At 33.1% G+C, this 22006-nt stretch overlaps 3 protein-coding genes and 1 long non-coding RNA gene across 4 annotated transcripts in view; 3 read left to right on the forward strand and 1 right to left on the reverse strand.

Annotated features, from left to right (window-relative positions):
• LOC126747451 (uncharacterized) overlaps positions 1-22006 on the forward strand; it is a 54551-nt gene that overhangs the window by 14525 nt on the left and 18020 nt on the right. Inside the window, exons 8-17 of the mRNA XM_050456111.1 lie at positions 3375-3587; positions 3640-3803; positions 3855-4061; positions 4114-4249; positions 4324-4671; positions 4730-5095; positions 5156-5338; positions 15011-15221; positions 15286-15626; positions 15682-16191. Of these exons, the coding sequence (XP_050312068.1) occupies positions 3375-3587; positions 3640-3803; positions 3855-4061; positions 4114-4249; positions 4324-4671; positions 4730-5095; positions 5156-5338; positions 15011-15221; positions 15286-15626; positions 15682-16191 (2679 nt within the window). The remainder of the gene's footprint in view (positions 1-3374; positions 3588-3639; positions 3804-3854; positions 4062-4113; positions 4250-4323; positions 4672-4729; positions 5096-5155; positions 5339-15010; positions 15222-15285; positions 15627-15681; positions 16192-22006) is intronic.
• Positions 6343-9090, forward strand: LOC126747530 (transcription factor Adf-1-like). Its single transcript, XM_050456239.1, has 2 exons — positions 6343-6885; positions 8214-9090. Exons 1-2 carry the CDS (start codon positions 6753-6755, stop codon positions 9002-9004), a joined length of 924 nt encoding a protein of 307 aa, XP_050312196.1. The 5' UTR covers positions 6343-6752; the 3' UTR covers positions 9005-9090.
• On the reverse strand, positions 7217-9659 carry LOC126747532 (uncharacterized). The gene is made up of 2 exons (XM_050456253.1): positions 9157-9659; positions 7217-8082 (listed from the first exon to the last, which is right to left on the reverse strand). Exons 1-2 carry the CDS (start codon positions 9486-9488, stop codon positions 7818-7820), a joined length of 597 nt encoding a protein of 198 aa, XP_050312210.1. The 5' UTR covers positions 9489-9659; the 3' UTR covers positions 7217-7817.
• LOC126747600 (uncharacterized) lies at positions 17900-18346 on the forward strand. The gene is made up of 3 exons (XR_007664291.1): positions 17900-17963; positions 18024-18068; positions 18128-18346. It is a non-coding gene; the product is annotated as an uncharacterized LOC126747600 (long non-coding RNA).

The raw sequence follows: 22006 nt of genomic DNA on the forward strand, positions 1-22006 counted from the left end.
TTTTCAGTATTCTATCACTCATAGAACACAAATCTAGAGAAATGCTTGTTGCCTAATGAACTGACAGAAATTCCATTCACAGCTCTACTGACGTTGTTGACAAGGATCATCTTGACTGGCATGTAAGGCAAGAAATTTAAGCCTGATCTATTGTTCGACATTTAAATTTAAAGTAATTTACAGAAGTGGATGTGTTAACTCCAGAGTGACGATTAGATTTTTTTCAAAAGGCTCAGAAATTAAAGAAATTTCATCATACATGAGAGCACAGCAGTGGTTTAGGTTACTCATGGACACCGCTCGACTTGAGATGTTCAAGAATAGGCTTAAAGTGTTTATAAAAATTCGGAGATTGGAGAGCACAAATCAATGGTCTTAGATTATGTTTATTTTATTAAAATCTATTACACTCTTTGAGAAATGGACTACTTTCTTGAATTAATTTGTTGGCGAGGTTCACACTATCTATACCGACTTTTCGAAGGCGTTCGACAGAGTCAATCATGAGATACTTTTGAGTAAGCTTGGAGCCGCGGGCGTAGGGGGAAATTTCTTGAGATGGTTTCGCAGCTACCTATCAGATAGGTCCCAAATTGTAAGGCTCAATGGCTTCATGTCCTATGAGCTAAGCGTTCCCTCAGGTGTTCCTCAAGGATCACATTTGGGGCCGCTTCTTTTTAATGTTTTTATGAACGACATCCACTCATGTTTTAAATATTCCAGATTCTTATGTTTTGCAGACGACCTGAAATGTTTTCTAGCTATCTCCTCTCTTAATGACTGTGTCAATCTACAGTCAGATCTTTCCAGACTGGAAGAGTGGTGTGTTCAGAACTGCATGGATTTGAATCCAGCCAAGTGCTATAGTATTTGCTTCTCCAAGCGTAGAAATACCACAACATTCGCATATTCCTTGTGCAATAGACCCTTGTCGAATGTGACAACAATTAGGGACCTTGGAGTCATATTCGACTCATCTCTTACATTTAGCTTTCATATATCTGAGATAGTAACAAAAGCCCTTAAAATAATAGGTTTTGTCAAGAGATGCACAAGAGATTTTACAAATACCCCTGCTATCCGCATGCTCTACTGTACATTGATCAGACCTTTGTTGGAGTATGCCTCCTCAGTCTGGAGTCCTCATTATGCCTGCTATATTCACAGGTTGGAACAGGTGCAACGGAGAATGCTGAAATACCTGGCATTTAAATCCAAAATTGATCCTGTTGACAACTACCATTATGATTACAGGGTTTTGTATGAGCTGTTTTGTCTTCCTCCTCTTGTTGTTCGTCGGGAACAACGGGATTTAAAAAATTTGTATAACCTTCTGACTGCTTCTGTAGATTCACCAGACCTGCTATATTCAATAGGTCTAGCAATACCTACGAGAAATACAAGGTCAAACAGCCTTTTCTACCAACCTTTCTGTAGAACAAACATCAAGTACAATAGCTTTATTGCTAGATCAGCCAGGCTTGCAAATAATAGTACATCTCTGAACATAGATTTCAATATAAGTCCAAGGCGCTTTGCTAAGTTTGTCGAGGATTTTCATGTGTGACTTTGTATATTGTTGTGGGGTTTTTGCTATTCTGTTTAATTGTGTGTACATACTATTCATACTTCATACTATTGTGTGCTGGTTTAAACCAATTTTGGAGGTGATAATTGGGTTCAAGGGAGTGAAAACTGAATTTAATTAATTTTATTGTGTTCTTTTGTTGTATATTTTTTAAGTTCTCCTGTTGCCATTATTTATTAATCCTGTTTTATTCTATGACTGTGATAGTGATGGGTTGTGAATATCAAATGATAATTATATAAAATAATACTAAGTATAAATTGTTTGAGGTTATAAATTATTGTTATTGTAAATTATGCTATTTCTGTAAAAATGGGTAATGCCCGTAAATAAATAAATAAATAAAATAATAAAGATATTCAAAGGGGAATGTTGGAAAGTAAGGATTGAAGAGTGTGAAGTGAAGGTAGTTATAGTTTGGGACTACAATGGATAGCTTTACTTTTTTATTAGACCATTGACAACCTGAAGAAGGACTCATTAAGATTGCAACCATGACTTTCAAACTTAGAACATTGAAAGGCTTTTCAATGTTCTAAGCTTTCAAACTAACCTTCAAGAACAACAAACTTAGAGCTTCTTTATTAGGTAAATAAAGATGTTCTCTTTCAATTTGAGCAACATCAATGAATACATCTTGAGATACACTTTGGGACTGGGTTGCAAATAGGACTTTTTTTGCATTAGGGGTTTTTGAGTAATTATACTCTATTATTGGAGCAATCCTAATGTTTTTACTATGAACTACATGACAGATCTCCCTCATAAATCATAAATTTACAAAATCTATGATGTCCGTGACTGTCTAGGCAATTACTAATATACAAAGTAGTATATCAAGGGTATTTGCATAAATAATTTAACCTACATGAGAGAAATTTGAATTCTTAACATTTTTATCGGTGGAGGTCTGAGAATTAGAACTGAGTTCTGACATAGATATGTCATCATTGAAAAATTTACATGTTATCTACTCTATGAAGTTGCACAATGATTGGATGTTTACAAGCTTGTAAAATAATGAGAAAATCATGAGATTTGGCTTATTTTCCAACTAAAGGGAAAATAAAAACATACAGTTGAGTCGTCAAATACTACAGTCAAAATATCATTAACGTCATTATTGTCATATTTGATGTACGTTAAAAATTAGCCAATCAGAATCAGTCGACCATCTTGTGTGGCAGACTATTCTGATTCCTCATATTCAACCTTTGTACCCTACAACCAACTAAGGGCCGGTATTGGCAATAAAATGTTAGTCTTATAAACGTCTTATTTCTTCTTCTATTTTGACGTTTGAGACATTATTAGGGCCATGTGCTACTGTCAAAAGATGAATTTTTCGTGTTTTTATTTTGGCTTGGCGTGACCGTAGATATACTTCTCGATAGAAAGCCTCTTACAAGCTAAAAAAACTATGAAAAATGGCGGAATTTTATATGACAGTCCGGTGGTCTCGAGGAGATAATTTTACCGCCATCTATATGTCGAGGAATAGAAGTTTTCTCAGTGTTAGATTATATTCAAAATTATTCACAGAATATAATATCAAAAACCAGGATTTTTTTCTGAAGTTACTCCACAAGTTAACTTTCAAGTTATCTGTCAAAATAGTTCTATAATACCGGCCCTAACTTTATTACTTATCTTCTTAACTATTGACAGTATGGTTGATCTAAATATTAAGGCGTGTTCACATGTAACATGCTACATATATATTAAGATGTCCTTTAATATTGATGTAAAATCACTAGTAAATGTCTGATCTGATCATGATTTTCAGCAATAATCCGTCAAGCGATCGTAGGATCAAACATCGTAAATCTCGATCCAGCCCAAGGAGTTGCTTGTGTAGTCTGGTGCAAGGAATTACAAGATCTGGTTAATCTTTACGTGAATAACACCGAGAAATCTAAAAGAGATCAGCGGTTCTTTTTGAGTAAAGTTCTTATCGAAGATTACGTTGAAGTAAGCGAGGACTGGTATAATTTTAAAGGTAAGTTCTTTTGTTATAATCACAATAAACAGGCTGATCAATGTTTTTAAAGGAATTGAAATTAACAAGTGGATATTACGAGGTACGTTTTGCCAAGGCAGTTATAGATTTCCTCCAGACTCTAGAAACACTCAAGGAACTGCTAATGCGTTAGTTTCTCTGGCAATGGCTTTGCTCTTTGGCGAAGAAGAATGGTCAAGTGATACTGTTGATGAAGTAACTTGAATGCTATTGAAAATATTCTTATTAGTAAATATAATTTTTTAGATATTAATGTCTGGAGATGCTTTTTATAGGAAATCAGTTGAATATCTACAGGAAAAGGGATTATTTAACAACTACCATTTAATGCTATCTGAGTTAAATGGCAAGCATCATGTTAGAGATAAAGAAGCTCATTTTGATCTAGAGGAATGTATTGTCAATGGGTTGGTTTACGCTAAAAATAAAAATGATTTATTTAATCTTCTAAAAGTGAGTAGATTCAATAATGGCTATTTATTCAATTGACTTTATCATTCCTAAGGGGATGGACCACTTCTTTCAAGATAATGAATATGGAGTTCTCACTACGCGAGACATTTCCTTACCTATTTGGAAAAAAAAGGAAGCCTATTATTATCTTGACCCATATAGTAGGGACGACAAAGGAGTCTCTATAGGTAAAGCAAAAAAAGAGTTCTGCATATATTTACTCTTTTTCTGCCATCGTCTTCTTCAAATTAATACTTTAAAGGTTATGGAACATCTTGTGCAATCCGCTGTTTACAACTTGAAGACATGGCAAAAGCAATCGAAGCCAACTTAGATCCAAACGAAGAAGATTTCTTCAATATCACCAAAGTTAAAATCATCCTCTACGAAGCGGGTGCTGAGGGGACAATTAAGCCGCCATTAAATAACTACACGGCCCTGACGGAAACCTCCGCGATCTTACGCAGCTGGATAAGCGACGAAAGTGATAAATACGAAATCAGAAAAGGACGACAAACTGTTCCCATGTGCCTTATGGGTCTCAGCTTTAATCGGTTAAAGCCTTCTTCTGAGTGGACTAAAAATGATTTGGATATTATTTTGGATAAAGGTCCTTGCTACTTTTCAGTCTCGGAAACGCAATTTTCACAACCAGTCATTCATTTTAGGCGATGACCTTTACGTAAAATCAATGATCGAGGCACAGCAATTACTAGACTCTGAACGTGAACCAGCTGAAGAAGCAGAAGAAGCCGAGACTTCAGAAGGTGCTAATAAAGCTGGAGGAGATGCGAAAGCCGGTATTAAACCCTCGCCTTCAACGCCACCCCCTAAACAAGAGATTAAAGAAGGAAAAGGTGAAGGAGAGGAAGCGGAACGAGGAGAAGAAGAAGAAGACTTGAGCTTTAGAGAGGAGGAGGAGGAAGAAGAAGAACCGCCTGAGGTTGAGATAAAAATAACTTCAGAGAATGTGAAACCTGAACTTAACGTCGGGCCTAATGTAATCAGTTTAGAGTTTGATACTATAGCCGAGGGTAATATATTATTATAATGAGCGTTAATATAAATATCGTCAACTTAACTGGATTTTTTAGGTAATATTAAGGAATCTCTCAAGGATTCTTTAAGGAGCCATTTTGAAGCAGAACAGACAGATGACAACTTTAATCAGGAAGCCTTATTAGAAACTAAGCATTACGTTGTGGCATTATGGAGGGACGACAAGGCATTTTACTTGTTTGATTCAAAGCCAAGGGATAAAAATGGAGAAGTTATTGGTAATTACATTGAAAGACTAGAATCAGTAAACAACAAATTTGTTTGAGTTCAACATGTCTTCAAGGGCAATGGGATGTTTTCTTTACAAACATAATAATAATAAATGTTTTTTTATCTGCAAAAAAACATAGGTACAAAGCAACAAATTACAAAAAAAAATTAATGTCAACAAATTCAAAACCTGCAGAGCCGATTCTGGTCTTAAACATTGTGGAAAGAAATATAGAAACATAAACAGTTAACGGTTATTTTGAACATATTCCCTCAAGAGTAGTTTGAACTGGTTTAAGTTATCACAGTTTTTAATATTTACTGGTAACTTGTTAAATTCAATAATACCCTTATGTAACACCGAATTATATATTTTGGGTGCATGTTATGTTTCAATTTAAATACAAATACATGAACATTATACGCGATTCTTTGCTTAACTGACAACACATTTAGGATAGTTGACATGGCTTCTATAGGGGTATAACGAATACAACGCAAAATTACTCTTAAAGCTATGTTTTTTATTACTTCCAATTGTTTTATTTTAAATTTCGACAAATTGGACAATAAAGTTGAGCGGAACTGCAAATGGGATAGTGCTATTGCATTATACAGGGACAATTTTGTGTTTATGGATTATTCTTTGCCTATTCGGCTAATAAATCCAACTTTTTTAGAAAAAAATTTCTTAATATGTAATCAAAATGCCCATAAAAACTTAGATTACAATCCAATATTGTACTCAAATACTTTATTTCATTATCGTATAAGATTTTTTCCCCATTTACCATAATATGCAAACCCTGAATGTCCAACTGTGCCATTTTAGTTTTTTTTTGTAAAAACACAAAATTTACATTTGTTTATGTTTAAACATAATTTATTTACACAGAGCCATATAAATAGGTTTTTAAGATCACTATTAATTTCATTTTGCATTTGTTGTAAGTTATTTCTCTTAATATAAAGCATTGTATCATCAGCAAACAACTCAATATTCAGTGGCGAAGCGTACTAGTAGACAAGGTAGACATTGTCTACCCAAAATTACCCAGTTATTTGTCATTAATTTATCACGTAATTATTTCATGTAATTGTTGAATTAAAATTTTAAAAAAATTGGCACAGAACGTAGTCGCGATCCTTACTATTATTATACATATAGTATCTAAGCATGATTAAAGGTTGGGACACACATATCCGGACCGTGCCAGGACCGAGACACGGCCGGGTGTCGGACGTCACCCGCTTCTGAATTAAAACAATTAAAATATATGGAAATGTTCACACATGATCGTGACGTATCCGGGTCACGTCGCCGATTCGTGTGCGGACCGGGCGGAATATCGTTAGTTTAATTTTTGACGTCCGGTGTATCGGAACGGAGCTCGAGTGCATTAATTTAAAGCTGTGTTTAATATGGACATAGAGAGGTTAATAGAAGAAGTACGAAAATTTCCTGTACTTTACGATCAAAAACATGGGAAATATAGGAATACTGAATATAAGGAACGAGTTTGGAAACAAATTGCAACAGACTTGCAAGTTAAAGGTAGGTAAACAAATTGCTTTTGAGATGACAAAAATATACAGGATGTTTCTTAATAATATGCTAATATTTAAGGGGGTAATTCTTGAAAACATTGGTTGGTGTATGGCGTTTATGTATGAAAGAGCATTTCTTGACCAAATACATTTTTCGAAAGCATGTTAAATATTATTAAAAAATATAGCCAATTCACTTTTATTATATAAGTGGGTAGATATCCTAGTTTTACTTAATACTACTTAATTTTTAATTTTACAAAAAAAAAACAAAGTACGGTTGTGTAATTAAAGTCTCAACGCTACCTCCTCTTGCCATTCTACACTCCCTTCTGGTGAATTCAAAAAGGTTTTCAGTGGCTCTCGCACATCAAATGCAGCATATGTAGATCTACCACGAAGCCGAGGTAGGTTTTGAAGATTTGAATATCTGTCAGATTTTCTATCTGCTTCACTTTCGTTCAACACCTGTTCAGAAACCTTATAACCTTCGATTTTTCGAATAAAGTTGTACAAAATAGTCATAACGATGTTTGTTAGATTTCCAGGATCTCCTTGGAGGGTTCTATTAAATATTCTAAATTTCTGTTGCAGGATACCAAAAGCATTTTCCGATATTCTTCTTGCCCGACTCAAACGATAATTAAAAATAGCTTTGTCATTTGTCAAGCCCCTTCCTGGATAAGGTCTCATTAAATATCTTTTCAGAGGAAAAGCTTCATCGCCAACAATTACCATTGGAAGTTCAATATTAGTGTTAGGTAATGCTTTAATTTTTGGTACATTAAGTTTGTTATTTTCTAATGACTTTCCAAGATTTGAGTTTGCCAAAATACCTCCATCTGAGTTTTTCCCATATGCTCCCAGATCTACTGCAATAAAGTTGTAGCACGGATCAACAAGGGCCAGCAGCACAATAGAATATGTCTTCTTGTAATTTCAATAAAGACTTCCTGAGTTTTTTGGAGCTTGTATTACAACATGCTTCCCATCTATGGCCCCGATGCAATTTGGAAACTGCCATTTTCTCCAAAATTCTTCCGCTATAGCATTCCATTCATTTTCTTTCGATACAGGCATAACCTCATCTAACAAAACATTGATTATTGCTTTAGAGGTGTCATGGATAATGGATGCAACTGTTGATTTTCCCAGCCTGTAGCTAAAGGAAATGGTTTTGAAAGAATCTCCTGTAGCAAGGAATCTGAAACAGAAAAACGAGGTTAACCTTAAATTAAGAAATCCAGAATTAGTAACGATAACAATGTTTCACAATCTTTGACATTCAACATTTTGTGATTTTCAGTAGGTAATATTTTTTATATTTTGTTGCAGGTGGAGTCGAGGAATGCAAGAAAAAGTGGACATCAGTTCGTGATCAGCTACGGAAGACTTTGCAGAAAAGGAAAACCAGCTCAGGACAAGCTGCTGTGCGTCAGCACAAATATAAGTACGAAGACCTCTTAATGTTCTTGCTACCCCACATTGCAGAACGAGAGACAATTTCCAATGTTCTATATAATCCCGAAGGAGAGGAGGGTGAACATGAATCTACTTTAAAAGAATCTCAAGACGAGGATTCTAATATTCAAGATTTTGCGCAAAAAAATAGTGGAAATGAGGAACCTATAACTGAAAATCAGGACAGTGAAACACAAAGTGGAATAACTGCTCAGTCTTCGCAAATGCCCCCGGCAGGGTCCTCCCTCTCTTCCAATAATAAAAACAAATTTGTAAGGCCGCCGTTAAAACGAAAATTTCAGCATGAGCGCCATCTACAACAATCACCGTCAAGCCAGCTCATGACTTATATTTTAGCAGAAAAAGAAGCTGAAAAAGTAGCTAATAAACGTTCAAGAGAGAGGGAAGAGCAACATCCGGTTGATGCTTTTTTAGCGGGTATAGCACCAGCCCTTAAATCGCTGCATCCGATACTTTTTAATCAGGCGAAAGGAAGCATTTTTTCAATTGTACAAGAGTTTGAATTAAAGCAACTCACAAATAATAGTTACCCTCAGAATCAGTATATTCCTCCGATTTCGCCAGCATCTTCGTCGCTAACTGTTCCAACGCCAGAACCTTCACCTGTACAATCATTGTCTAGTCCTACATACTTTGAATTTTAGGCAAAATGCGGAAAAATATGTCACCACTACTAACGAGCCTTTTTTAAAAGTTTTTTGCTATAATAATATAATTTGTTTATTAAATATGCCCGTCTTTTAATTAACTAGCAATATGAAAAACAAATACATACCCTTAAATTAATTTTACTTACCTTAAAAATACAGCCAGGCGTTGTGTGGGAGAAATTGATGGTCTCCAAAAAGTATCATTTTTTTTCAATTCTGCTTCAAGTTTGTTTAGTAGTTGATGGAATGTAAACTGTGTCATCCTGAAATACTCGTAAAATTTTGTCTCATCATCGATGAGAAGAGGGAATAGCGTTCGAAACTCCCCTTGTAGAGATCTTGTCTTCCATGCACTGTGAACCCATATATTTCTGTTACTTGGCTTTCTCATTCTTGTTTCATTCTCTTCCTCCTCTAAAGCAAGGGCTATCATAAGGGCTATCATGCCCAAGTCACTATTTCGAAAACTACTAAACATTTTAACTATTAAAAAAAAAAATAAGACGACAGATATTTCAATGTCACAGCAATGGAAACGAACGGAACACTGGCGAGACCCGGAAGAGTGTGGCTTGAAGACAAACGTACCGAGGGACGAGCGCCACCCGGCCGTGTCTCGGTCCTGGCACGGTCCGGATATGTGTGTCCCAACCTTAAACCGAAGGCGCGCCCTGCCTGCCGCACCGATTAAGATAAAAATACAGGGCTGACACCCAATTAATGTATACGAGCCTCAGGAAGACACATTGATATTTGTCTTCCGAAATTTGGAGCATCTAATCGAACCAAATACGCATCAAGCAGGCTACAGAGGTCCGGCCGCATCAGCATTCAGCCTATTACGTATGCAAAATTTGCCTGCAGCTTTTGTCTATCGAAGTCGACCAGCTATTTTATTATACTATTGAGGGTTATTGTTTATGGACACGCTTGATCTGGTCGGCCGCAATACATCTACAGTTTAATTTAATAATTAGTATTTTTATGTGTATAGAAAAGGTTTTTGTAGTGGATATCTTAGTGGTTATTTATGAACGACTGTTTGATATTGGTAATTGTATTTTTGTTGTGTTTTTATTTGTCTTTAATTAATTTTAAAATAATGGATATTATGGACGATTTTTATTGTTTGTCTACCCGAAAAAAAAGTTCACGCTTCCCCACTGTCAATATTACATTTGGTAGCTATTCTAACTATATCATTTATATAGGGTGTTTCAGAGTTGTGGTGCCAAAACCTTAGGGGAGATTCCGCTCAGCAAAATAAGAAAAAAAGTTTATATGAACATGGGTCCGGAAATGTTTCGTTTCCGAGATACAGGGTGTCAACTTTTTTCCAAAAATTAAGTTTTTTATTAATAACTTAGAAATGCGTTAGTCGATTTCATTGAATTTTTTACAGTTTATTTAAACCATTATCAGACATCTACTGAAGCAATTAAATTCGATCCGAAATATCCAAGGGCGTACCAATAGAGCAAGTATTTTGTCTTTTTGTAGAAAAAAATATCGCCCTGCAACTTTTTTGCGGTTATTGTAGTAAATACGGTAACATTTAAAACAAAGTGACTTTGCACGTTTTTTTCCTGTTTTTTTTTGTACTTTGGTTGGTTTTGTAATAAAATTTAAAAAACTAATTGATATTTTTTAATTTCATTACATAATTTAAAAAGCTAGAATACGGTATAATAATTGTTTCCAAAATCAAAATTTTAAAAAAATTATTAAAAAATTTATAGCGTTTTCAAATTTAAAATTTTATTTTCTCAAATTCAATTAATAGTGACTTTGCACGTTTTTTCCCTGTGGTCTTCAAATATTATGGAACACACTTTCTACCCCGAATAAGAATAAACGATACTGCTTCAAAATAATAAACTGATAATTCGACGAAGGGCGATTTATCTGCACCTGGCTGAAACAAATCTGTTTGGATTGGTTGGAAATTCTCTGTTTTCATGCAGAAGTACAGAGTTGCCAAAATTATCAAATAATTTATCGCACACGTTATGGATAAGGCGACAGTAACATCATACTTAAATTACCTATGATATAAAACGGGTATTGCAACCGTAATTACAGTGAAAGTATATAAATGGATAAGACGGATTCTGCCGCATAATCAATTTTTACACTTAATTTTAAATAGGAAGGAGCGACTTTTGCTGCATTTTGTGGCTGTATTTATAAAGATTCTAAGGTCCACTATTGATATATTTACTGACACAATTTATTTTGAAAAATGGACAACGCGGGTTTTGCAACTAGACGCCTCAAATATTGATCAGGAAAAATTTTTTGACGACGTCACCGGCAGTGACTCCTTGTATCGGTGGCATCAATAATGGGATCAAGCGGCATTGCCACGTTATTATTTCTTTAAGAGGCCACCACTCGCCAAAATATATATGGGCTTTATAATGCTTTGAATATCCGGTATATTTTCTGAACGGTTTAAGCTAAAAGTATAATTTAAAAACTATTCAATAAAAAGACATATTTGTCATGTCTCTGTTGAATCAGAATTTTGATTTTTGTTTTTGAATTTGAGAAATCGGCTGGTAAAATAATTAAATTTGAACCCTATTTTCAAAAATTAATTCTGTAATGTTGAAGGCCTAAATCCAAAAACGGCTTCAATAGAGACATAGCTTTATGTTTTATCTTTACATTGGTACCAAACATTACCTATTTTTATGAAATTTAGACAATGAAATTACGGAACTACTGAGCCCTTCCTGAAATTATTTAATTCGAATATATTTGGAATTTAGTGTCGCCGATCCACGTGCATTTTCTCGGCGCCCGCCTCCTTGCCTTATGGTGGGGCGACCAGAGCCGGCTTTCGATCTAGCTGTATTTTCTTCTTTATATTACGTATTTTATATAATTTGGTATACTATTTTCATTTAGTTATTAGTATTTATTTGGTAAGTGTTTTTTTGTGGAAGTTTTTTGTATACTGTCGCGTATATCTAATTTTAATATCAATGAATTTATATTTTTTGTAAGCCTCAAAGCATGCGGCGCTGAGCTGGAAAAAATAGCTGTATCCCCATTTGCCTAATATGCTATTAGGTCGCCAACTGCTTGTTATAAATTGAAATACATAAATAATATTGTTTATAATTGAAATACTTGTTATAAAAACTGGAGTTCTACGTCAACTGCGATGGAAGCAAGCGTTATTGCTGAAGGATTTTATGCCAGCATTAAAATGTATAACCTTATATATAATAAAATGATTGCAGATGGCGATAGTAGCTACTATAAAAAAATTCTGGATAGTAGATCTTATGAAACATATACTGTACAGAAAATAGAATGTACAAATCATTTAAAGACTAAAGTCAGTCAGATACTTTGTTTACAAATATAATAATAAAGGTTTTTTTATGTGTAAAAAAACATAGGTACAAAGCAACAAATTACAAAAAAAAAATAATGCCAACAAATTCAAAACTCTGCAGAGCCGATTCTGGTCTTAAAAATTGTGGCCGATATACATTGTATAATAACTTATAATGAACTACCTTAACTTCATAATGTATAGAATTCTTGAATCTCTTTAAATGCCTTTATTTCTAAGAAAAAAAAACACAAAACAAACCTAAAAAAATTAAAAGAAAAGAAGAAAAGTAAAGTTCTAATCAAAAGTTGTTCAAAATTTTATAACAAATAACTAATAATATAATATAAAAACTCAATTATAAAAGTTTAACAAGATAATCACCTATTCATTTCCAAGGCTCAGGCAGAAAGCGACGAAGCGTATCTATGATCTAAGTGTTTTTAGTATTACGTATCTACGCATATTGCGCATATCCTTTTTTTTTTGTTTACAATTAATCCGGAAAAAAATGGAAGAATAAAATAGTGAAATTGTGGAGCTGGATGAATTGACGGACCCCTTTGAGGACAGTGGAAGCGAGTATTCGAATTCCGGCAATTCTTACGACGTAATCGAGGTCAAATCAAAGAGGATTAATCTAGATTTTTCAAAACCTAGTACATCTACATATATTCAAGGCAATAATTATGATGATGACGATGACTTCGATTTAGATTTTGGAAAAATTTTTAATACATCTCAACAAGACCTATCTTTATTACCAACTATCTGGAGGCAGGAAATTCACGAATATTTATCTTCTAAGAGGGCAGAAGAAAATACAAATATTCTCGAATGGTGGCATAAACACGAATTTTTTTACCCCAACTTATCCAAAATGGCAAAGGACATTTTAAGTACTATGGCAATATCAGTTCCCTCAGAGAGACTCTTCTCAAAGGCATCATTAGTAATTAGAAAACATCGAAATAGGCTAAACTCTGAATCAGCCAGGTGTCTTTTGTGCCTTAATTCATGGAAGAATATCTAGTTATTTCATTATAAAGTGCTTTTACGATGAGAGGAACTAATTTATTTAAAATTTAGGCACGTCGACTTTTTTGCGCGTTTTTGCAGTTAAAATTTTGTATACCAATTTGAGTGTCCAAAAAAAGGTATTGCAAAGTCTTAAAGTTTATTAGTGAGACGGTTATAATATCAATTTATTTTTAAATTCTACGCAAATTTTAAAAATTTTGATGTGTTATATGATTGATGTCAATATTTTCAAAATATCTACAAGATGCTGAAAATTGCAATTTTTTTTGGGACATCCTGTATACAAATTTTAAACTGCAAAAAACTCTTGATAACCAAACCCAAAAGTCAACGTGTCTCAAAATTTTTACAAAATCCTGAATTTTAAATAAATTTGTTTCTCTCATCTTGAAAGCACTGTACCTAAGTACCATAAAAATAAAAAATATATTTACTAGTAATCTAGTATTGTTTATTTAAAAAAAATTGTATTATAACTCTAGAGTTGAACGTTTGTTGTTTAGTTTTTAATAATGATGTTTTTTTTTGTTGTATAAACCTTTATTTTGTTACCCATTTTGTTCATTTATATTTTTTGAATAAATCTAATGTTTATTTATTTTGTTTTTTTTTTTAATTCATTTTATTTAATAATATTTATGAAATATTTTCATAAAGTGTTATACATCATTTTAAAGCGGCAAAAAGACCATTTTAATTTAGCAAAAAAACAAAATTGCCGCCATAAGAAAAAAAGAAGTTGAGGATGGAATCTCAGAACCGAAACGTCGAAAACAAAAACTGAATTCAGGTATGCGTTGTCCTTAAAAAGTTGTCCTAATAATATGTTTACAGATTTTAAAAATACGTTGAAATATAAAAAAATAAAGTCCTTTTTCAAAAATGCAACTTTTTTCCAAATATTTCGAGATCGGAAAAAGATAAAATCGTTCTGAAAGCGACACTTAATTGGTAACTAAATGCCCTAAAACTTTCCCCATTTAACCAATTTTCTATCTATTTCTTATAGTTTCCAAGATACCCATACATGTACACTTAATTTGAGCCACACTGTATATAGTGATGTAAACTGATATTTGTTTAATAGAATAAAATTATACAAAATGTTAAAAATGTTTATCTTAAAACATGATTATTAAGAAATTTATTAAATATTTAATTTACATAAAAAAGCCATAAATGATAAAATTACTTATATTTTAAGCATGCTCTATTAATAAGAAATATTGATCACAAAAAATTTTTGACGACGTCACTGGCAGTGATTCCTTGGTTCGATGACATCAATAATGGGATCGAACGGCATTGCCACGTTATTATTTCTTTAAAATACATGATCTACAACTATTTAGCGTTGAATATCAACTTTATTAAAGAGTATCTTATTTATTGTAAAAAAAATTGTTGTTATTTTATTGAGTAGTATTGTTTTGTGTCTGTAAAATTGAGTGACAAATTTTTATTTTGTTATAAAGTGTTTCTTTGGCACTTCTCCGTTGCAATCAAACAAACTACCCATAATTCCACGACATGCTACTTCTAGCCTTTCAATATTCCAAGTCTAAAAACTATATTACTAGAAAAGTATAACTAACAAAAAAAATTATTAGGGCGAGAAGATTGGGATCCAGAGCCATCTACCCCGGAACCAGAGCCGGAAGAAGAGGAAGAAGAAGGAGCAGAGGAAGAAGAATCTGAAAAAGAAGATACCATAGGTAATGATACCGAGGACGATATTGATGACGAAGAAAATCTGTCACCTGGGTTTTTAAATAATGAGGATATTGATGAAGAGATGGTTGACGAGGAAGAAGAAATTGAGTACGCAAATAGTTTTAGTGACGACATTTTGCAATTATTTAAGTTATTATTAATATTATTTTAGAGAGGAGCAACAACCAGAACAATTTGAAGAGGAGGTAGAAGAGGAGGAACCAGAAGTACCATCGCGTCCAAAAAAATCACCTTCCTATTGGATGGAACAGGAAAAAACTGGTCGAGCATGCACCGTTTGGTTTACAAACTTAGAGGACCTCGTGGAGTTTGTATATAACAATATTCCTGTTAAAGACAGGCTGAAGGGTGATTTTACATTGAAAGCGGTCACAGTTTCTAATAACCTAAAGACAAAAAATAAGTACAATGTCGAGGATGAAATGCCTGATGCTTATGCTGGAGACTGGTACGATTTTAAGGAACTTGAGTCTGGAGTATGGATATTGAGAGGTAATAAAAAACAGCTTTAGTTTTGTGTAAAACAGAGATAAAATGTAACTTTTAGGAACCTTGGACCTCTACCATGACCTCTTCCCGATTTCCAACAGAGGCAAACAAGGCTTGACCGCGAGCATAGTTGCCTTAGCTATCGTTCACTTATTCGAGGTGATTTGCTTCACAGAAACCACTCCCGATAGTATATCGGTTTACGGCGATAAGCTTTTCACCTTTTTAAAAAGACAAAGAAAAAAATGGCTTCGAGATGATCCGAATACGAACTTAAAACCCGACGAAATCGACTGGCTGGTGGAACACGAAGAGCTGGAAATAACCGACATACCGACGAAAATTTGTATATCCAAGTTTATGGCGGATGTAGAGATCGAACCCGATTTTATTACTGGTGATATAAAAGCGCAAGATTTCGAAGAACTCCTGGATGTGAAACGAGGATTGGAGAAGTTTTTTGAGTCTGCCAAGTACGGAGTGCTTTATGCTAAAGGGCTCTATGTTGCAGTATGGCGAGGACAAAAAATGTACTATATGGCTGACGGAATGAAGCGAGGACCTAATGGTAATGTCTTGCTTCAATTTCATTGTTTACTACGTCAGAGTATGCAACAGTTGAACTTTTTCCTGCACTGGAGGTTTTATACTTGTTTTTTATATGCCTTGATGTTAGTTTGCATGATCTTCCTCTTTATCCTATTTTTTTAGAATTTGATCATATTCTAATAGATGAGCAATATTCCATTCATTTCAATCGTAGCAGCACCTGATTTACCTAAGTATTAAGTATTAAAATTTTCAAGTAAGAGTACATCGCACTATCAATGGAAAAGTAACATATCTAAAAAAAAATCAAAACTGAGATTTTTATTGAGTTCGCTCGAAAAGACGATAATTTAGTAAATGAAAAAGTAACACATCCGAAAAAAGGGCGGGAAATATTTAAAAATGTAATAAAACTAATTTTAACATAAAACTATATTAAAAAATTTCCAATGTAAAAGTAACATATTAAAGTATACTGCCCATAAAATCAAGAATGTTTGACAGATAAAATAATGGAATACTAACACATCTAAAAATGTAACACTATTAACCTGTAATAACTAATTTTCTCCTAATAAATTTAAAGTGTTAAATTAACGCAAAACAAAATATATCACTTTTACATTAAACATCTATTCTCATAAAGTTAAGAAATTAAAGAAAAACACTAACATAACATCAAATATGTTAGTATATCTTCAACAGCTTACTGAGAAAATTCAAATACAATAACGCCACAACGCAAAAACCTTGATATTTTATTAGCCGCGCGTCAGTTTTTGGCGCGTAAAATCTTGATAAAACCAGTTTATTTTGGAATGTGTTACTATTGCACTCAAAAGCTGGTGACATTCTAGGAGATATTTTAATTGTCAATGAAGAATCGTCAATAATCTTAATAAGTCAATGCATAATCTCTGACTTAAGAGGCATTATCTTGTGTTTTAATTTTGGGTAATTGGTGCAATTAATATTGAAATCATGATGTCAAATCGTGTTAAGAAGATGTTTGATAATTTTGAGGAAAAACCAGAGGTAAGTTATTTTGTAAATAAATTCTTTTTTTTTTTTGTTTTGATTTTTTTTAATGTACTGTTAATGCTTTTTCACACACGACCAACCATCAGCACTGATGGTACGCGCTGGCCATTGATTTAAATGGTGGGTTTCACATGCATCACCGGTCGCGTTTGTTTATTTGTTTGTTTGTATCGATTTGCATTGTTATGGAAAAACTGATCGGTTCGACCGACCATCAGTGCTGATGATATAAAGTTTTTTTTAATGTAATAAATATTAATATTATGGTTACGTACGAAACCCATAGGCATATTTACATAAATATAATAATTATTATGGTAATTTTGTTTTAAAAGATCTGTTTTTTCTTCTTTTTTTTTTATTCCGACGTGTTCTGCTTACTTCCACCCAATTTCCTCAAGCTTAAACGTCCTTAGTATTTATAATTTTCGAGAAACTAATAGCGATTTATATTGGCAAAGTCAGTGCCATTTAAGTGTATTTGTATCTTTTTTATGACATAGCACTAACGTGAAAAAAAAATACATTCGGTGCGCACTACTCTTGCCAATGGAAATCGCTATAAGGTAAACAAAATTCTAAAAGTGTGTTATGTATTTTAAATCTTTTTAGACTGAAAAGTTATCGCTAGATTTTATAGACGACATTGGTACTGAAATAGCATTAGAAATGAATGGTACATCAGACCAAATAGAACAGGACTGTAATACTTCTTTTAATTCTATAAACGACGAATCTTCATTTTTTGTGGTAAGCTTATAGGTATAGGTTTTAATATTGTTTAATATAAAATTATATTAATAATTTTAGAAACCACAAGAGTTAATTCCACAAGTTTTCACAACAGAAATCATGGTATGCACCAACTCTAAAAAAAATATGAAATGTAGATTATTAGATTGTATCTTTTTTAGGTGGATTCATCTGATAGAGCCAATAATTTTCAGTTTGTTGATTTAAATGAAGCTACTATAATGTCAGCTCCTGTTGTTATATCAATGGCTGAATATGAACCTACAAATTTTAATATACAAAGCAAACAATATGCTGCATTGTCACCACTAATATGCAATTACGGTGATGATGGGTTAATTCCAGTCAGTGACCCCACCCATCCCATTGCTGATCATGAAGAAATTAATCCCCAAATACCTTTGAAAGATAAGGATGTCTTAGTCAAAGTTTACTGAATAAAATACTTAAAATTTTAAAAAAATAAAATACTTTACTACTAAAGTATTTTATTCAGTAAACTTTGCCTTAGTTAAAGATCCTGATTATAATCCAGAGGAAGAGTTTGAATCAGATGATAGTTTGGAACAAGAACACACTCTCTTAAATGAGGCTATGAGTGCAATATCGGACTAACCCACAAAAATTCAAAATCAACCGTATTATAGAATATTATCCGTCAAGTTAAAATCTATTTATTGCACAGTGAACCAAACGACCTATTCCCTTTCGTTACGAGATGGCCGCACTAAACTAGTTATTGAACTTTATTATTAATAAAAGTTTAAAGAAGCAAAGTGGACTATCCTCAGTTAGTCCACTGTGCTGCTAAAAGTAAGAAGTTTATGTGCTAGAGACACCCTAAGAAAACACACTGAACTGGCAAAAAGTGGAAACGCAGCAGTCATCTGTTTTGATCTAATGAAGACTCTTCCTACACATGTACTTACCACAGGCAATTGTTACTATAAAAGGCAGTTATGGACTTACTGCTTTAATATACATGCTATGGGAAGCAATAATTCGTTCATGTTTGTATGGGATGAAAGTATTGCTTCGAAGGGGCCGCAAGCGGTGGGATTTTGTATTTTATATTACATTAAAACTTTATTACATCGAAAAGACTTATAATGTATTCTGACCAATGTGGTGGTCAGAATCGTAATATAAAAATGTCATTGATATGTAACTATATTACTGCATCTCCATTATTTACTATGGAAGAAATAGATCATAAATTCCTTGTAAGTGGTAATTCCTATTTACCATGCGACCAAGATTTAGGAATCATAGAAAAAGAAAAGAAATTCCATCAACATATCTTTATACCTCAAGACTGGCATACAGTCATAAGACATGCTAAAAAAAATCTTTTTACCATAATAGAAATGGATACTCGAATAATGAAGAGGTTTATTTTAACACAGTAAAATTAAGGATCTGCCCCTTTTATACCCAAATGGTAATGCCATTAATGAAGCTAAAATAAAGATCTCCTTGAGTTAATGGAATTCATCCCTTGTATATACCAAGATTTTTATAAAAATCTGAGGTCATCCGCTCAAGCAACTGGAGGTGAAGTAGTTGGCCCAATTGAGGAAGAACAAACTTTACGTATTTAATAACTACCTACTTAATAAAAAAATAAAGTTTCTATATTTTTTTATTTATTCTCGTGGCAATACGAGTAATACAGGTTTTGACGTAATACTTATAATAGCTTAAGTTATAGTAACCCATTAAAAAACCCAATCAATTTTAAATGCAGAGTAGACTAACCCACATAAAAAAATCGAATATTAGCCATATCCAAAAATTTAAAATAAATTCCGCAAATATAAGTAACACTCAAGAACATTCAATTAATCCGATCTACAAAAATGTCTTTTTAAAGGGTTTTGCGCACTCTCATTCTCGTATTTTTTTAAACCTATTTTTTAGCACTTAATAATATTGGGGTTAGTTCGTTTTTGCACTCATAGCCTCAAATAATAATGATAGAGGGGATGGAAATTCTAGAGAGAGAAAAGCGAAAGAAAAATCTAGAAAGAGAAAGCGAAGTAAAGAAAATTGGCCCCGCTTCATAAGAAAGCAAAAACGAAATTTAGGTGAAAGCTACTTAACATCTAAAAAAAAAGAAGTCCCAGCACGTTTCCTACAAACTCCATGTACTGAGAAATGTAAACAAAAATGCATTACAAAAATATCGGAAAATTTAAGAAAGAAAATTCCTACATCCTTTTGGGAGTTGGGCGACATAACTCGACAAAGGCAATTCATTTGCGCTAATACAGATCCAATTAAACCTAAATACCAGTATTTAAAGGAAAATACTCAAAGAAAGAATTGCACACAAGCCTATTATTTTGACATCAACAATGAAAAAATTCGAGTTTGCAAGAAGTTTTTTATGAGCACTTTAAACATTGGTGATACTACCATTCGAACGGCTCTTAAAAAAACCAGTGATAAAAAAATTGTTAGCAGTGATCTACGTGGTAAACACGGGAATCATAAAAAACTGGACCCTGCATTAAAAGCCGGCGTAAGAAAACATATTGGGTCATTGCCCACAGTAGAATCTCATTATTTGCGACAACAAACAACAAGAACCTTTATAGAAGGAAGTCTAACACTTGCGACGCTATACCGTGACTATAAACGTGAATGTGAAGAGGCAAACAAACCTTTTGTCAAGCCATGCATTTATGAACAAATCTTTAACTTTGAATATAATATTGGATGGTACCAACCAAAAAAAGATCAATGCAGTACCTGCGAAAGGTATGCCAATTATTCTTCTGAAGAAAAAGTTCAGCTTCAAAGTGAATACGACAAACACGTTGATGACAAAAATAAAGCTCGACAAGAAAAAGAGATTGATGTGTCAAATGCCTTAGAAGATTCAACTAAAGTTGTAGCTGTCTATGATTTACAATCCGTCCTTACCACACCTTGCTCACAAGTCTCAGAATTTTATTACAAAAGTAAATTGGCGACATACAATTTCACAATTTTTAATATTGGTAGCAAAGAGGGTTCATGCTACGTTTGGTCAGAGAATATTGCAAAGCGCGGTGCAAATGAAATTGGAAGTTGTGTTCTGCAATTCCTAGAAAGAAACTGCCAAGAAAAACATGTTACTTTTTATTCTGACAACTGCGCCGGGCAGAATAAAAATAAGTACATTGCTAGTTTGTATTTATATGCAACCACTTTCCTCGAAATTCAATCAATAACGCATACATTTTTGGTAACAGGTCATACACAAAATGAAGGCGATAGTATGCACTCATGCATTGAAAAAGAAAAAAAACGTTTGTTAAAAGGTGGTCCTATTTTTATCCCTTCTCAATGGATTCCTGTGATTCAAGGTGCAAAAAAAAGGGGAAAACCCTATTATGTAAAAGAAATGGATCAATCTGAAATGTTTGATCTTCAAAAATTATCTACTGATATAGGTTTAAATTTTAGCACTGATACTGATAAAATAAAGGTCAAGTGGACCGATATAAAGGTAATTATGACAAATAAGGGTAAGCCTGATAGTTTGTTCTTTAAATACGAATATGGAGATGATGTTCCGTACAGCGAAATACAAGTTTGAAATAACGTTTCTTTAAGATCAAGCAAACGAAAAACTAAAATTGACAGAAAATTTAGTGGCAAATTGTCGCCAGCTTATTCCGAAGAACTAAAAATTTCCAAGCAAAAAAAAGATGGACTTTTAACGCTTTGCCAAAAAAACTTAATTCCTAAGCCCTACCATACTTTTTTTATGAATTTACTTAGTGAGTAAAAATTTATATTTTATATTTTTTTTCGCAAAGGGATGTTCTCTATTACTTTCTAAATTGTTATTTGTATTACCTTGAATAAAAATTTTGTTTATTTCATTTTTTTTTTAATTTTTGACAATTTGCCCTTTTTATGTTAGTTTTTTTAGCTTATACATAATTATTGCCTTGTAAAACAGTACCACATCACAAAAATATCTGTACTTACTCCAACTTTATTTAAAATTCTAAATAATCTGTTTAATGTAATACCTACCTTTTTGA

Source organism: Anthonomus grandis, chromosome 2 (assembly GCF_022605725.1).
Source record: "Anthonomus grandis grandis chromosome 2, icAntGran1.3, whole genome shotgun sequence".
NCBI classification, from domain to species: domain Eukaryota; kingdom Metazoa; phylum Arthropoda; class Insecta; order Coleoptera; family Curculionidae; genus Anthonomus; species Anthonomus grandis.